General features: G+C 40.3%; 1 protein-coding gene across 4 annotated transcripts in view; it reads left to right on the forward strand.

The window, feature by feature from the left end:
* The window catches only part of TMEM260 (transmembrane protein 260), a 76,977-nt gene that overhangs the window by 17,377 nt on the left and 40,540 nt on the right, over window positions 1-19,060 (forward strand). For 2 of the 4 annotated variants that reach the window (XM_083166989.1, XM_083166988.1), the window contains exons 3-4: window positions 2,450-2,481; window positions 6,029-6,180. In XM_083166989.1, coding sequence (XP_083023115.1) covers window positions 2,450-2,481; window positions 6,029-6,180 — 184 coding nt within the window. The remainder of the gene's footprint in view (window positions 1-2,449; window positions 2,482-6,028; window positions 6,181-19,060) is intronic. The other 2 variants (XM_083166991.1, XM_083166990.1) reach the window with 1 other exon arrangement.

The following is a 19,060-nucleotide window of genomic DNA, read 5'->3' on the forward strand; positions in this document are numbered from 1 at the left end:
ATTGTGGAATTATCCATCTCCGGTTTTGGAAACTGCTTCATACCATTCTTATTAGACTTACTACACAATGATATCTTCTTTTCATTATTTTTTTATGAAAAAATCTTGGGAGGAGAATCTGAAGCAAAAGTAAGAACGGACTATACTTTGTACACTACGACCATTGGTCCTGGTGGTGAGAGCGCAATTGAGGAGAATATTATATTTGTTTTTGTATTTGTATGAATAGTTGACCTTGTCTAGGTCGTCATGCACAAAGTTGTCCTAGACAAAAGATTGACACAAAACGTCAACATGTGGACTCCAAATTAGTGTACAGCATCCCCTCTCTACACTCAGCCCCTTCTACTTTTCCTAATTTGCCAATATGCAAGTTGGCCCATCTACCGAATGCACGTGTGTTACATGGGAATAGGAGGTTTTTTTGTTGGGCTGGTCACTGAGGTGGTTCACCTTTTAATTGTGAAAGACGAGATCTTGGACATAATGCTGATCCAGCTGTCTGTCCTATTATAAATTATGACCACTAATGTGGAGCGTGGTATTCCATGTAATACTAGTTAAAAGCCCATCAAAATGACAGCAGGGCGATGTTGGCTAAAAGGTATCATCAAGCAGCTCAAAAGAAAATCCAGAAAGGATGAGAGCGAAATTTTGGAAGGGTTAAAAAGCCATTTCTAAGGTTCTGGGACTCCAGTCAACCACAGTGAGAGGACTTGGAACAGTGGCGGATGTTTGACCTACTAAAATTCCTAGTGGAGCAAATAAATGGCCAGGACCTCCATAAAAGAACCCAAATAAACAGATAAGGCATCTTGCCTCATTGAATGACAGAATTCATGAATCCAAGAGCGAAACAGGGCAAAAATGGTGTCCATGGGAAAGCTGATAACCAAGAGGAACATTAAGGTTTGTCTACCATTTGCTACAAAAACAGAGACACATTGATGGGTCGAAATGGAACTTAATGGAAGACATGAGTTCTAATTCATGTAGTATTAAGCTAACACTGCATTCCACAAGAAGAACTTCATTCCCACATACGAACGTGATTATGGTAGTGTGATGGTGTTGCTGTTTCAGGACATCGACTACTTGCCATAAATTAGGAAATAATGAATTCTGTGCATTACCACAATATTGTGAGGGAGAATGTCATGTCTTCATTCCGTGGTGGAAGCTCAAGTGCAGTTGGGTTATGTAACAAGACCACTTTCTGAAGCAGAAGAAGCCACCTCTGAATGGCTCAAAAGAAATGACATTACAGTTTTGGAGTGGCCTAGTCAAAGTCCTGACTGAATGATGGTGCAGCCAATCCACTCCCAACTGTCATGTTTTTCCAAAAACATGACAGGAGATTATTTGCTGGAGCACCATTTATCGTATGCAATGAGTTTTAAATAGTTAAAACTCACTGATAAATGAGCTCCTTTGAACTCTCTTCATGCTTTGATACATTTCCTCCTTAATTCTTGTAGCTTTCAGGATAACTGTACTCTGGTAAAGTGTTCCCGGGACTACTATTTAATGTGTGACCTAATGCGATTATTTCCTTTTTAAAATACTTGCTCATGCAATATCTTGTATTTACCACCTACAATATACATATACCATTTTAAAGCTTCGAAACTGGCAACAGAAATGATTGTATTCATGTGCCCCTCCCTTTTTCCTGTAAGTCCCTATGGTGGTTTAAATAAAATAACTTCGCCAACATGAACTAGTGGCAGACAAGGGTGGGAGTGTCAGGACCAATCACAAGCTGAACCTCCCAACTGTCCCGCTTTTCAGGGCCGCCCCACATCCCACCCAAAGCCAGGAGTGTCCCACAGTTGGGGTGGGGGAGGGGATTGGGTTAGTTGGAAGTCCCTCCTGCCTCAGTGTCTATTCAGAGTGACCGAGGGCATGGACAGCAGTCTACACAGCGCTGGTCATGCCCCCATAGTGACAGGAAATGGGTGGGTGTGGTTCTGACGCGCGAGTCTCCCTATTTCCAAAGAGTTAATGTTGGGAGGTATGCACAAGCTACTATATTGTTGCGTGGTACCACTGCTTCAGATCTGACTCAGTACAGTGATACATTAGAAATATATTTTCTGTGGGTGGCGGTGTAGCTTTCATTTGCTTCTATAGAGTATATACATATAATGATAAATATGCAATTAGCCTAATTTCTTAAACTGAAAGAAAGTGCATTTGGTTATTGCGTTTTGATTAAACTGAAACAATAATACAGCACACACTATATTTATGAAATGCTTCTCCGTTCAAACTAAATCGAAAGTGGGAGGAATTTCTAAGAAAATTTCACGCTGCTAAATCTCTCTAGATTTATTTTTATCAAGTCAAATTAATGCAAAATCCCAGTGCCAGCCTTTGAATTTGGAAAACTTTGGAGGAGGGTCATTCCCTAATGGTAATTATTGGTTTTACATTTATTTTTTCACAGGGGAGCTCATCACAGCCGCATACGAGCTTGGAGTAAGTATTAATTTTATTGTTTAATCAATGCTCTCATTAACAGTTTTAGGAATTAAGGAAGTTTAATTAAGCATGGAGCAAAGTAGATTAATTTATTTTCAAACCACAGTTTTACTAACTTATAAGTACAGTATGTGACAATTTACTTTAAGTTTTAAATCCAATTAAACAAAATTATAAAGCAAAGCTTTCACTGTATACAGAGGCATGGCTTATTATCAACCCAAAATGTGTATAAGCTAGGGAGAATGAAATAAATCGGGTTAACAGTTTTTAATAAGTTTTATTATTTAATAAACTTAATTATGGTGTCCTGATCCCTTTAGGTAAGACCCAAAGTCTGTTAAAGTGGCACTAATCTAGAGACAGTGTGGTCTTTACATTTTTATTAATCAATACCAGTTTTGTGGAGGATGACCCTTTTTTGAAGAAACGGAGGGCTCCAAGCTAATTTGATACAAGAGCCTCAACAGCTCAAATTTGTTAACCTCTTTATTTGTGTCTTATCTTATTCTTTATATTGTGTTTTAGAATTGAATCCCTTAAGTCAGGCATGCCCAAATTATGGCCCTCCAGCTGTTGTGAAACTACAAGTCCCGTCATGCCTTGCCACCGTTTTGCTATTAGGTAATGCTAAAACTATGGCAAGGCATGCTGGGATGTGTGGTTTCACTACAGTTGAAGGGCCACAGTTTGGACATGCCTGCCTTTTAAGTACAGGGTTATTTAACCCTTGAGTGCCGGCATCTCTGTGAGATGCGCAAAATACCTGCTAAAAATGCCATCTTTGTTCACATTTATTATATAAAATCAAATAAAAAATATATTCCTATATAAGGTAGACCTTTAAGGGTCATTATGATGAATAAAAATGTTGCTTGCCAATTTTCAAACTTTGACAAATTCACTTGGCGCTCAAAGGGTTAAGCAATAGCCTAACGCCAGTGTGAGATAAGTGGAAACATTTTTTACAGCTAAAAAAATATATTTAAAAAATTCCCACTGGTGCACATAATCTCCATCAAAGCTATGAATGCCCATGTATCATCACTTTCTGTTTCTCATATGTTTACATCTTTTAGGTCTTTTAGATCATTTTTTTTTTTTCTTTTTTTTTTTTATAAACAATATTCCTGTGAATTTAGTTTTTTGTGTGATGCGGGGGTGGATGGAAAGGCCAGCAGTGTCTCGGCAAACAATCAAAAAGTAGACGCATGTAAAAGTAGACCTGAGTTTCTAAAGTTTATGGTCAATGTAGACAAGTGCTGACATATACCCCCAATTAGTATAGCTCGTACCCCTGCATGGCACTACTGATCCTAATTGGTCGCCCTGTAGATGTTAAAGCAGGGGTAGCATACTCCAGTCCTCGAGAGCTACCAACAGGTCACGTTTTTCAGCTAATCTCACAGGTACACAGATGCACTCACTACTGACTGACACATTTTAAAAGATCCACAGGTGAAACTAAATACTTCAATTGTGATTCTGTGTGGAGACATGGAAGAAGTTAACTGTTGGTAGCTCTCGAGGACTGGAGTTGGCTACCCCTGTGTTAAAGTATAAAAAAAAGTAAATAACGAATAAAAGGTGAAAAAGTCATGTTGGCCTTTTCATGTTTCGATCTATTTACTATCATCTTTTTGGTGTCCACCTATTGACTGTTGACCTAGAAATTGCAGACCAATCAAGCATACCTTGTGACGCTAATGAGGTACAAGTGTAATGTGTTTCCTAGGAGAGATGTTGGTAAGGTCAGTTGAACTCAAACCCGGTCCCCAGTACCCCAAACATCCCCTGGTTTCCAGGTCACCCAGAGGAGCACAGGTGCGCTCGTTACTCACTACCACATTTTTAAGCGTTTCAAAGATGGAACTAATTATTTAACTTGTTATTCTGTGATGAGACCTGGAAAACATGGTTGTTGCACTGGTTGTGCTCCTGAGGACTGAGTTTGAGAAGCTATGGGTTAGGCAAACAATGTTTTTGAAAACAAGCAGTGACCTGAAAATGGGAGGTAAGGAATTAAGAACACTTAGAGGGCACATAATCTCTCTGACTCTTGAAATCAGAATTCCTTAGCAGTGTCATTAATTAAACTAAATGAAGGTTAATTTGTGTTTGGATGCTACTGACTTGCACTGTTTGTGTACATCAAAGAGGACAAAAATTTGGATCAACAACAAAAAAATACTATTATCTGCTCAATATATACAATGCATTGGGCAATCAACATTATTTAGAAAGTCTATTTCATTTTAAACTTCATTTAGATTAAAGGACTTTGGTGAGATGTTGATGTCTATAATTAATTGCTGGAATTGAGGCAGTAGCCTCCGGGTTTCCAAAAACTAAGGACTAAATCTCGGAAACGTCAGTACTTCCAGTAATCTATAAACCATTACATTTGTCCCTTTGTGTTGTGTTGTGACTGTAAGGAATTATAGTCGCTATAATTCCTTACAGTGACTATAAAACATTTTCATTAATTCTTTAATTTTTTATTTTCTTATATCCAAATGTATTTATTAGGGAACTTTTACAACTCATCCATACAAAATGTCAACTTAAAAAAGAAGAAAAATTAATAATGAAAAGGCTAAAGCTGTTATTTACAGAATTAAATAATTGATTACTTCAGTACTTACCTCTCTGTTTAATACTTTTTGGAAGCTCCAGAAGTTTATAAATTTATATTCTTCCTTGTAGTGTTGAGTGGACTCTGTTATTCTGGACCCAGAAAATTGGTGAACAGCAATTTTCAAATTCTTCCGCATATTCTCACGGTCATGCCTTTTGACAAGTTTGAGATCAAAGAAGCATCCCCGTAGCATTATACTGTGAAAAATACATCCCAATCAGCAGATTTAAGGCCCCCCACACACTGGGCCGATTTAAACCGGCTTTCATCGAATTGGGACGATATGTCGTATGAAAATAGGCCAAACCAGATGTGTTTGACATCCGATGCGCCTTCCCGTGAACATCGGATCGGAGTCTACAGATCATAGGTGCAGCACATATAATCTGTTGAATTTTGATGAATCAGTGACACAGTGCAGTTGCTTTTTAGCCACCGCGATGCATCGCACCCGATCCGTAGATGTGTGCCATCCGCCTGTAGCCTGAAGCACGCTCCCCACTCTCTCTCCTTTCCTCCTCCCGACAAAGTGGTAGCGCATAGCGGTGCTGTAGCTGGCGGGCAGAAGATTTGAGAACTCCCATTCAAAAGAATGGAGGCCACTGGTTGGCTGAAAGAGCTCTCTCAGCCAATAAGCGGCCCCCATTCTTTTGAATGGGAGTTTTCAAACCTCCCCCATGCTGGCAGCTCCTCAGGGGAGTTAAAGGGAAATCAGGTCCCCCTTGTCCCTCTGACATGTCAGACCTGTGTATGGGGACCTTAAGATATTTAAATAGTACACATTTAATGTATTTATGTAATCTTCACTTTTGTTCAAACTTCTGTAAAAGGTATTTTATTTTTTAGATATCTAGTATCCAAAATGACATTGAAGATTAACTAGTTTATCTATCCTGCTTCTATCAGGTTGCTCATCCTCCTGGATACCCCCTGTTTACTCTGCTGGCTAAACTAGCCATAGTTGTGTTACCAGTCGGCTCGGTAGCTTACCGTGTGAACCTTCTATGTGGGCTTTTTGGAGCAGCTGCTGCATCTCTGTTGTTTACTGCAACTTCCAGGTAACTAACGTTTCAATTTTTTTAAAGAGTTTGCCTACTTTTAATTGAAAAAAATTAAATGAGCATTGGTTTTGTCTATTTTTGAGCAGAAGCCTTAAATCAGGGGTGGAGAACCTGGGGCCATATGCGGCCCCCGTAGCCAGTCTGAGTGGCCCTCCCACCCGCCTGACGGCTTTGCCGGGAGTCAAGTACAGTGGAATTCTTGCAAGAGGTCGGTAGTTCTCGTGAGATTCCTCTTAATCAACAGCATCTGGACACTGTCAGTCCTATTCAGCGGCAGCCGCCGGAGCGTGGGACGGCTGCAGCAGGACAATTTGTAAGAGAAATTTTTACATATGGCCCCCAAAGGCTTTTTCCCCCCCCCATACAAATGGCCCTTGGCACAAAAAAGGTTCCCCACCCCTGCCTTAAATGATCCTTTATTAATTTCTTGCCATTATCTAATAATGCTATGTAACATCTTTTTTTCCATAAAAAAATACTGCTTTATTTCTTATTTCACTCTATATTCCGCTAATGTATAACAGACTCCTAAGTGTATGTGGTTTTTATTTGGCTACTCAGTTGGAATTTTTATTTTATACATTCTGTGGCTGTTCTGTGGGCTTCATCCAATTAGGTGTGAGACTGCGAAAACAGGATTGTTTCATGAAACTCGTACACTTTGCATGAACGTGCACACCCGAGCAATGTAAGATCAAATTATAATTACCTATTTGCAGTGTTCACAGCCAGGCAGGGGAATAGTGAGGGTGGAGTTTGAGGTCCAGGTGTTGACAGAAGGCAATGGCTCACTCTGTAAAAGACTGGGTGTCAGGATTTGGGGTAGGAGGAGAGGGCTTGAAGAGAGGGAAGTGGTGGCCACCACACTGCCTGCATGTTCCATGTCACTGACTGCAGTGCAGGGAGTACAGTGTGGGGTTTGCAGGTGAGGTGAGTAGTCTGTTGAGTTCCTGGCTGTCGAGTATCTGCCTTCAGTGATATGGAACATTCAGGCAGTGGGGTGGCCGCCCCTACCCTTTCTTTCAGTCTTTTCAATCTAGCCGCAGAGGCCTATCCTGTTAATCACATAGAAACTCCACCCCTCCAGACTAGAACGAGTAGCCACTTCCCTCTTCTTGGTTAGAATAGATGTATATATGTTTGTGGTGGGGGAGGGGGGTGTTTTGCTATGATATGAGTCTGCTCCGTGTGTTATTGCTCCACGTTACACCTCTGCAGCCAGGGTGTGACCATTTTCTTAAAAATGTGACCTGGGAGAAGTACATTAAAAAAATAGGGAGACCTTCCTGGACCCCCAAAAAGTGACTTTGTTATCAGAATCCCATACAAGGCTGTTAGTGGACCTAAGGAAAGTATTGAAGACTCTTAAAATGTGTTTTCAAATATTAATTAAAACATTTTAACTTTTAATTGTAAACCTATTATTAAATGCAAAAACTATTTTTTTGTCTTTTAAAAAAAATAAAAATTTTACAAAGCCACTATTTTTACACCCCAATAATTACATGTAATTATTGGCCCATTTAAGCTAATTGACAGCTTCCAAATGCCTAATTGGTCATTAGGGGTGATGTCCAAGGGTTTCTTAGGCAAGTCCAAACATTTTTTACATTTTAAAATAATGATTTTTCCTACCCTCAGGGGCATGAAAAACACTTATTTTTTTTTCCTCTGAAATAAAACAATGCAAATTTGGAATCTGTGTTCTAGGATGGAGTCTGTCGGAGAACAAATACTTCTCAGTAAGCACAACCTATGTGTGTTTTGGATTTAGCGCTGTTGCAGGGACCCCTTTACTCACGCAGATCCCATTACTGACTTGGAATATTAAACATGGGTTTAGCCAACGTTGCACCTAATCAGACCATACTTCCGGGAAAATCCTGCCTCTACACCTTTCAAACTAGATCCGTGTCTGCAGCGTGGTACAGAGCAATGTCCCCTGGTCCTACGTGGGTCACACCCAAGTGAATCCTATTTCATAACTAGGGTTCTACCTAGGTCATATAACCTGTGCTGATGCATTCACACCAACATACAATGCACAGGGATATTCTTTACCATGCTATATCTTATTCTGCATGCGATTACCTCTGCCTGGTCTCTTGTTTGGTGACGTTGTACCATGAAAAAGGCAGCAGAGCTTGTTCTCCAGTGTCTGCTGACTAGACTAGATGACTAGAATTGCAGCAGATAGACAAGGGTTGCTGGAGAGGAACCATAGGCTTCAGTAACTCAAGATGGCATATGTTTGTCTAGGCCATATCTTCTCAGAAGGACTCTCATCAGAAAGGCAATACCATAATATAGAAGTTATTTCACTCTCCCGTGTTGAAGAGTGACTTGGTGGTGAGTGTAAATAGTTTTATTTTCTTGGCAATAACTTGAAGAGGGAAAAAAATTGCATTTAACGTTACTTGGGGATTAAAGAATACACTGTATACAAACTCAAGATGAATATTGTTTTCCTTCTAAAGGTACATACACACTGGGCGACTTTGAGCTGAAAGCCACTCAAAACAGCCTGTTTGAGTGGTTTTCAGCTCAAAGCCGCCCAGTGTGTATGCCCCGACAATGAGCGCTGCTGCGCCCTCCCGCATCATCGCCGGGAAAGCCGCTCATCTGCTGGTTATACCAGCAGATGAGCGGCGTTGAGGACGGCTTTGCATAGCTCTGCACTATACAACGCCGTCCTCCCCCCTCCGTCGGCGCCGGGCAGGGAGAAAGCCGCTCAGTGTGTATGCATGTGATTGACATCATCGCTGTCCATACATGCTGGGCATAGTCGCCCAGTGTGTATGGACCTTAAGTGTAAAGTTACTGTTGGAGGCTGAAATTGAAAATCCAATTTACACCTATTTAGAGTGTGGATGATTTTGTAAATGATCATATCGACCTGTATAGAATGCAGTCGACCATAATGTTGGCACTGACATGTTGACATTGTAAATGACAACAGTCGTCATGTATGCAATCGAAATTTCCGTAGACTTCTTTCTTTTAAGTGTAACTTTAGCTGTTTAACAGTGTACACCCCATAAACCTAATCTAACCCAAACTGCAACCTAACCCTAACAGTACTCTAACGCTAATTGCAGCCTAACCCTACTGTGACACTAATCCTGAGAGTACTCTAACTCAACCTACTCTAACTGCAGCCTAAGTCTAATCTAACCTTAACTCTAACAGTACTCTAACCCTACCTGCAGCCTAACATTACTCAAACCCTAAACGCATTAGGTCAACTGTATCCCTAATCGCAGCCTAATCCTAACAGTACATGAACACAAACTGCAGACTAACCCTATTCTAACTCTCAATGCAATCTACGCCTAATCTAAATTTAACCAGTTCTGGTTTTGCGGATCTCATTGTCCATAAGTAATTTGATTTGGTCCTAGACCATACACTTGTGACACATGCCATCCAGGTTGGGAACAACTGAGATACTATTAGAATGTTCACATTGTTATCTCAACCTGTAGCAACACATATATGCCTCTAGAACAGTGGTTCTCAACCTTGTTCCTCAGAACCCCCCAACAGTGCACATTTTCCAGGTCTCCACACAGAATTATAGGTGGAATAATTAACTCCACCTGTGATCTTTTAAAATGTGTCAGTGAACAATGAGTGCACCTGATGGGTGACCTCGAAAACATGCACTGTTGGGGGGGGTCCTGAGGACCGACGGTGAGAACCACTGCTCTAAGAGTTCATATCTCCAGCTTGGTGGCAGAAAGACAACCGCTACAGTCCCTGGAAGAGTTGAAATAGGTCTTTATTGAATTTTAACAACTGCGCAGGATCTTTGCTTCATTAATGGAACTACAAGTGCATGCAAGCCAGCCCTCCTCCTAGCACAGTTACAGCTATTTTCCTAGTAAAATGCATGCTCCAGGGTAAAAACGAAAGGGTATTTTTTATCAGTAATCATAGTTACTAATGATTGTGAAATTGAAGTTCACATCAGTCGCTTACTTCACCATGATAAAATTGCTTAGCATCGTACACTTTCCATTGTACTTGGAGGGGGAAAACAGACACAGAAATGTGAACACATCAGATATGTTAGTTTATCGCCACATTAGCCAATCTTACTAATTGGGACGATAGCTTTGATGGTGCTTTTAGTGAGCTGCCAAGACAGCCTTTCGAGCTGCCACAACTGCCAGTTTCGCTGTCTTTTTGATGTGCAAGCTTATTGATCCGTGAAAACTAGATCTTTCTGAACTTTTGTTTTAAACTTCGGCTGAACTTGACCACCCACTAAAGTAAGAATGTCTTCAATTGACACTTTCCGAGATGATGCCAGAACCACAGAGTACTTAAGGGCTGAACACAGACATATTTTTTTCTTTGTCAACCTCATCATGGAAGCTTTTCAGTAGCTGCTACTTATACTACAACACACAAGTCTTTTGCTTCCTACATGTGGTTTTATCACAAACATATATTATAAGGGCACAGTTATATTAAGACTGAAATAAACTTCTACCCATAGTCATGTACCTTGGATGATTGTGTCACCGGGGGATATCCAATTGCGTGTGGATCATAGAGTTGACAGTGATTAGGTCACCCCTAAGATCCACAGTCATCGGGTCGACATGAACAAGGTCGATGTTATCTTTGAAGTCTGTTTGTAGATTTAACTACAAGTAACTTGATTTGGTCGAGTCTGTCGCCATGCTTCTAGCCAGATGTCTTGCTCCGATACCGCACAGATTACCGTTCTCAGTCGTAGTCCACTTGGATGGTAAAGTGTGATTTTTTTTTTTCTTTTTTTTTTTTTTTAAATTTAAACTCATAACTTCCTTTTCATGTCTCGACCTATTGTACATGTCGATCAATAGTTGTCAAACTGTTCACTTTCAACCAGATGGAAATGCCTATACAATTAGCCCTTAAATGTAGACTTGAGGGACCAGTCCAATCCATAGTTTTTTAGTGGTATTCCCACTCATGCTTGTAACACAAATTTTGGTTGCCAACATTTACAGAACATAAAGAAATCCTTTATGTTCATACACTGCAGGTTTCATGATAGACATTAGCATTGAGGCAATGCATGTTCCCTTATTTGCATTGTGTTGTTTTATTATTGCAAAGCATTGTGTGCAATGTCAACAGGCGCTCTGCTGTGCCCTTTGTTTTGCATACAATTGTATCCAGAGAGCAGCTTTGTGTTCTACACATGGGGCGATTTGCTGAGCGTTCTGAGCGCTGTGTGCTGAGCGATCTGTCAGGGCCACTGGCCCTGCCCCAGTGATATTACTAGATTTATCCAGCATGCTGGATATTAATAGTCGGGAGATAGCGACGCGTTTGTCCACGCATCATTATCGCTATGGCCCCTACACACGGAGCGATGTAGGGACATTTTCTAAGGGATCTAGTTAGATTGTATGGAAAATACTCTGAAATTGCCCCGTGTGTAGACTCCATAACTCCTGGACTTAAAAGCAATTAAAGTACATTTCATTCATTATTAGTCTGTGTCGGAAGGCGAAGTGCTTTAAAAAATATATATATATTTTTATATGCTGTGCTAAATGGGTATAAAGCCCAGTACACACTGGCCCTTATTCTTGTTCACTTGCAAAGTAAAATTCCTTCTCAAATGGACAAAACCATTCTGCACTGCAGGTGGGGCAGATGTAACTTGTGCAGTGAGAATTAGATTTGGGTGGGGTTTTACTTCAAAGTGAGATCTATATTGCAGTGTAAAAATAAAGCAGCCAGTATTTTCCCTACACAGAAACAAAATAACTCACCCAAATCTCTCTGCACGTTACATCTGCCCCCCTGCAGTGCACATGTTTTTTTTCCATTTGAGAAGGAATTTGCCTTTGCGAGTGAACCAGAATAAGGGCCACTATATGACACTAATGACCCTCTGCAGTGCTAATATTGACGATATCGGCAATGCTGCGGGTGGAAGTTATAGAGCGTACACACTGTATAATATCGTTCAGTGAACGTAGATTGCTGCATATCCAAAATTGACCAGGATGTTCTGATGACTTGTCTGTGACTATGACCGTGTACCTTTAACGATATTGATCATACACACTGCCCTTTTTTTTCTAAAACGATATCGCTCAGAAGGAGTGATATCTTTATAAAAATTGGGTACTGCGTATGGAGCTTTAGGGGGATATTCAATCGCCGTGGGGGAGATGCTCGACGGGCCCTATTCAATGCTGTCTTCCCCGACAGCATTGAACAGGGTTTCCTGGCAGAACGAGCCCGACATCTCTAGCTGTCGGGCTCGTTCTGCCGAGAACAGCCGGGAAGTGACGAGCTGCCGGCTGCATCTCGTCACTTCCCGGCCGCAACTCGCGGCCACGCCCCCTTCTCGTCCCGCTGCAGGCGGGACATTGAATCCCGCCTGCATGTTCTCGGTCGAGCTGACCGAGAACGGGACTGGGTCACGGCAGGCGAGCAAGCTCGTCTGCCGTGACCCGAAGATTGAATACCCCCCTCAGTATCACTCTGTTCACTTAAAATCAATAAAAGATAAAATAACTCAGGAAACCTATTTTTAATAATTTATCCTATACACAGGTACACATGTTAGTCCTACTACGTTCCGTATGGAAAAAAAAAATCGTATTTTATATGCTAATTCTAAATTTGTGTTCTAGTTCCACATTTTGCCAGGCTACTTACTCTTTCTCAAATGAGATTGTTATTCTGTTAAATGATAAAAAATTAGGAAGAGTTTATTTCCCATTTTTATTTATTTTTATTTATTTTTAAAGATGGTGGAATAATGGAAATTAATTATATCCCGTTTCCATTATTGAGTTTTGTATTTATTTTATAAACTGTACCCACCTCCAGAAACCTCTCTGATGGGTTTATAATGCTGTCAATTGTTATTTTTTTGGACATCTAACCCTTCCTGAGTGGAAAACAATTTGGATCACATGATCCTGGGATTTTGTTAACCTTGCTTTGCTTTGATGTGGACATTTTTCAGACTCCTAACCTTGGTCTGACCCGTATTTGAGAGGATTATTGTGCAAGATACAAACATTTTCTAATTCCTTTTATTCTGCTCAAAGTAGGGCATAGATTATAAAGGAATGCCTATCATATAAACCCACTATCAGATGGGTATTTATTATTTACTCTTTGTGTACCTGTAAATTCCCTTTTTTTTTAATGGAATATATTTAAGAATTATTATTTTTTTTTGACCATTGCAAATTGTTATTTTTTTTTTTCTATTTAACCTGTCTTAGGTTTATTCTTCTTTTAGACTTTACAAAAAAAAAATTAATTGAAGAAAAATACATTTAAAAAAAGTTGTACATTTTCCATGTAGTGGGTCTTGATATACCCCCTGACAATAATATTTTAGAACATTCTAACTTTGTTAATAAGCTTTGTGATTGTCTCATGCTTCTATTATTTAAACATCAACACAGCCCCCCTCCCCCAGTTTTTTCGTGTATGAATTTTAATTGCAACAGTAGACTGCTCCGATAACTGGTGTTGTCAGAGATGCAACCTTTTGTCAGACCTGACAACAATTGATAATGCTAACGCTATGTCTCCTGCAGATTTAAATATGAAAATAGTTCTAATATGCTGAATACAAATAATTGATGAAGTACATGTCCTTGGGGAACATCACAGTTCAAGTGGCAAATTTGTCTTGTCAAACAAAAGACAGCCCTCGGTAAAGAATAAACCATCTCTATGGTAATGGTACTAACAACGCCCTATTGATTGAGTGGAGGAAGACATTATACAATGTCAGATGGGTTGTTACAATTTAATTTGTCTTGTGACCTGAACTTAACCTCTGGAACCTCTCTACTGTGAACATAAATTCACCAGCAGGGCACGTTTTCTGTAGACATTACAGTGAAGGATTAAAAAGAAGGGGGGAAAAAAATGATTGTGTAATATCTGTACCTTCTAGCAACTGTGCCTTTTGTAACTGAGACATGCCAGGACTCCACAGCCAGATCACACAAGGTTAATTTAAGTCTTAACCAGGCAGGATTGGTGTTTCTGCTCTGAAGTACTTGCTGAAACTGACTTTCTTTAAGTAGTGTATATTTCTAGCATGTAAGTAACCATAGAGCATTTGCGGGATTTTAATAACCTATAGGTAGTAAAGTGGAGATGGGTGTGAATTATTAGGTCATCAATATGAAGGTCGAAGGTTATTAGGTCAACCGCTATTGCAAAGGAAAAAGTCGATTTTTTTTCACATTTTTGTGTCTAACGCAGGGGTAGCCCACTCCAGTCCTCAAGAGCAACCAATGGATAACTTTTTCCATGTCTCCTCACAGAATCACAAGTGTAGTATTTAGCTCCACCTCTGGATCTTTTAAAATGTTCTAGTCAGTAATGAGTGCACCTGTGTACCTGCAAGGTGAGCTGGAAAACATGAACTGTTGGTAGCTCTCAATGCCTTGAGTTGTCTAACATGTCCCCTCGCACAGCTAGCTTTAGTTGGCACACTTTACCATTCTGAGTTGTACTCCACGGGAATCGTAAAGTATGAACAAGTCATCTGGATCAAAATAAAAATGGTGGAAAACACGTCGACTTTATTTTATGTGTCGACAACTGTCATGGCGACCCATTGCTTCGGTCAACATTTTTGTCAGTGCTGACCTAGTGCTCGTTGACACTTTAACCATGTCAATCTTTACCCTGCTGACCTATTGACTGTCAACTTAATAACCAGAACCACTACAGATGTCTATGGGTCTATTTTATTTAATTACAGTTTCTAATATAGCGCTGCAGATTCCGCTGCGCTTTACAATGGTAGACAGTGATAAAACAAACTGGGTAACGACAGACAGACTTGGAGGTTAGAGGGCCCTGCTGTAAGCTTACAATCTATAGGGATATAGGAGGGAAACACAAGGACAGGCACCAGTAATATCATAGCAGTCCCACCAAGTTACAAGTCCAGAAGGGAAGCTATATAATACATAAGTGCCTCAGGTACTTAGTCTTGGAGAGAGAGAGAGAAAGTTGTTGGATATAAATAACAACCAATCGGTTTCTAACGGTCACGTTTCAAGTGGTGTTTGAAAAACGGATGGCTGTTTATCTTTGGTTGCATATTCAAACACTGCTTGAAATGTGGCAGTTAGGAGCTGATTGACTGTTACTTTACCTATGGCCACTTTATCTCTTTCTCTGATGCAAATTACTTAGAACCCATAGAGTTTAAGCTGCACATAGGATTTCGACAGTACACTGTTTAGGCCAATACATAAACCGTGTGTGTGGATAGTTAAAGGTTGCATTCGTTCCTGGTTTCAAAGAGACTAAAATGTAGACTAGCTTAGATCAGAACTGTGTTCTGGTTGCCTTTTAAACCCGTTAGACTCCTATAATGCAAATATATAGCACACACGAGTAACCATGAGACATGTAGGATGTTTAATGTTTCAAACATTGCTGAACATGAATCATCTAATTGACTGTGCTAACTTGCTATTAATCATATCTGTACACTAGTAATTGTGTTTGTATAATCTTTTTTTTTTTAGATGCAGCAATCTGAATCTTATAATTCAAATTTATTGGGCTAGGTTGTGATTATTGTGGTTATTTTTTGATGCGTTTTGTTTTTTAATTATTATTTTGGTACTTGTTTCCTAGCACGGCCACCCCGATTTACATCGGGGTGGTCGTGTCGGAAAAATCGGGTCGATCGCATCGCATGCGATTTGGTCGCATGCGATGCGATCGACGCGACCGACCGATTTTCGACCCGATTTTTTCATTGAATGAAATGTAAATCGGGTCCCTGGGACCCGATTTTACATTGGATTCAATGTAAAATATTCCCAACCCCCCCAAATTTAATGGCGTAAACCACCACCCCACGATAGACGCCAACCCGAAGCGTGGCGAGCGCAGCGAGCCCGCGAGGGGCGGCGGTGCGCGTCCTCCGACCTTTTCATTCCCCTACTATCCACGTCGGCGTGGAGTTGAGAATAGAATAGTGTGGCGAGCGCAGCGAGCCACCGAGCCCGAAGCGTGGCGAGGGGACGCGTATACCTGTGAAGTTATACGCGTGCGCTCGCCACGCTTCGGGCTCGGTGGCTCGCTGCGCTCGCCACACTATTCTATTCTCAACTCCACGCCGACGTGGATAGTAGGGGAATGAAAAGGTCGTAGGACGCGCACCGCCGCCCCTCGCGGGCTCGCTGCGCTCGCCACGCTTCGGGTTGGCGTCTATCATGGGGTGACGACGGGGACATCTATAATGTGAAATGGGTCATATTGGCCCATTTCACATTTTTCACATTTTCTCACGATTTCAATGTTAAAAAATATTTTAACATTGAAGCCTATGGAAAAATCGGGGGCATCGCGTCGGGACCAATGTTAATGGTCCCGACCGACGCGATGCCCCCGATATTTTACCTTTCCCGACACGATTTCAATGTTAAAATATTTTTTAACATTGAAGCCTATGTAAAAATCGGGGGCATCGCGTCGGCCGCGTCGGGACCAATGTTAATGGTCCCGACCGACGCGATGCCCCCGATATTGTGTCCTAGCCGGCAAAATGGACCTGATTTCAAAGGAAATCGGGTCCATCGTATGGATCGTGTACCTTAACTTAAAGGTACACGATCCATAAGATTGTGGCCGTGCTAGGAAACAAGTACCATTATTTTAAAGGTGAGCATAACATTGATTTAACATTTGATGGTTTCATTGTTATAGGGCCCAACGTTCTTTCTGGCTAGGATGCAAACTAATGCCCCTTTCCCACTGCAGGCTTTACACGGTAAAATGCCGTTTTTTTAGCCTTTCTAAACGGCTAGAGCTGCAGTGGGAAAGCTCCAGGTTGCTTTACCCGGGTAACAAATACCGGTATTTGTTAACTGGGTAAAAAGCAGTGTTTTACCCGTGTAAGAGACGTTTTTTTGGCAATGGGAAAGGGTTTTAAACGGTATTTAGAAATAATAATAAAGGTTAAGAACATGATTGGTGCATGTGATGTTTTTAATGACAGGCAAGGTTTACTAGAGAGTTTAAACGTGTTGCTTTGTGGTTTACACGGGTAAGTGTGAATGGGACATTTACTGCTTTTAAACGGTAAATTACCGTTTAAAAGCTGCAGTGGGAAAGGGTCTTTGTGGCTCTTACCCGGGTAAAGACCCATTTAAAAAAAACGGGTCTTTACCCGGGAAGCAGTGGGAAAGCAGCATAAATTAATATTGGTGTGTACTGTAGGTTTTGTACAGAATATAGATTGTAAGCTCCACTGCGACGATGTAAAAGATTTAAACACTCCCTGGAATATTGTGCATTCGAAGGAATACAGAGTTTATGTAAGTTTATATATTTTTTTAAGTGCATATTTTAAATAGTTTGCCGTATACAAGATAGTGCAATGTTATTTTTCTTTTATAAAAAGGTATACAGATTTGAATGTATAAAACAATTTAAACATTCGAAATGTCAATTACTGGTGGACTGTAATGTACTCAAGTAACTGATACATCTCCAACATAGTACAATATAGAATGGATTACAACTGAGTAATGTAAAAAAAAAAATCAAGTTTTAATAGAAAAAAAAAATCAGGGTTTTCAGTAATTTGCCGAAACTGCTGTGTCTTCATAAATTAGATTTTTTTTTTTTTTTTTTTTATTCTAAAAATAGAAAACGATTACAATAAAATATTATAGTGGCAATATATTTAAGTAATATAGCTTTTTAAATATATTATTTGTTGCTAAGAGAATGATGCATTTAAAAAGTAATCTTTATTTGAAAGCAGAATCTCTTTCATTCCCGGTAACTAATCCGGGCTTTTTTTTTTTTTTTTGGAGTACAGTACATTTAAAAAGCTCAATTTGCATAATATACTGAAGTAGACTCCTTTTTTGATGGATTAAAAAAAAAAAAAAAAGTATACAAACTCTCTTTAAAAAATATGGAGTGTCTTCTGACAGCTAGTCAGCGTTAAAATTAGTTCAAGAAAATGTTAATAACAGGCTGCCTAGCCTAATCCCTTTGATATCACCAGGTATCCTCCTGCTCACGGGTTAATTGCTTTAAAAAGCAAAGGCAATATTCTGAACGGTGGGCTGCTTCACCTTTTCACAGCTGTTACCATTGAGTGACAACTAAATCCCATATGTAAGATGAGGAAGAGCTCAATCTCCAATTGGGAGAAAATTTATGTAAACCGCAATCCCTTCAGAATGTGCGGAAGTCATAGACTTTCTTGATTTACTCTGCTTTTCCCGAAAAGCCCTTTTGTTCCCTTCTCTAAGTCCCATCAACCCTTTGTAGCAGAATATCACAGTGGCTGCAGATAGCATTTATATATTTCAGCTATCATAGCTGCGATTAATGGCACTGCTTATGAGTCAAGTCTGATAACGGCGCAGCTCTCCACTCAATTTCAGATACTGCTAATGGAATCTGTCTTCTCCAATTGTAATATGAGCAGGCCTAATTTGCTATGGAGCTTGGAGCTGTCATCAGTAGGGGATTGTGGGGTCAGCTGGGAGCTGCCAGGTTTTTGCCCCGCAGCTTGTATCTTTTTCTTTGAATAGCACAGCCCCCTGCCTGCCAGTTAGCTGATAGGCCGCCATGGGGCTTATGCCACTTCATACAATAGGACAGGGCTGCACAGGCTGACTTTTTATAATTGTGAAGTGATCTCATATTTCCACAGCCACTGTGCTGCATAATTTCTAATAAGTGGTTTTAAGAAATGTCAGATTATGAAAAGTTTCCTCAATTACAAAAACTTATAAAACATTTAAATAGCTAAATCTGTTCCCTGCAGAGTTTTTTGCTGCTGGAACTGCATATTATTTATCGTGGTAATGGAGATAAATGCATACGTTTTTGTGAA

This window comes from Crinia signifera, chromosome 12 (genome assembly GCF_055691185.1).
Source record: "Crinia signifera chromosome 12, ASM5569118v1, whole genome shotgun sequence".
NCBI lineage: Eukaryota > Metazoa > Chordata > Amphibia > Anura > Myobatrachidae > Crinia > Crinia signifera.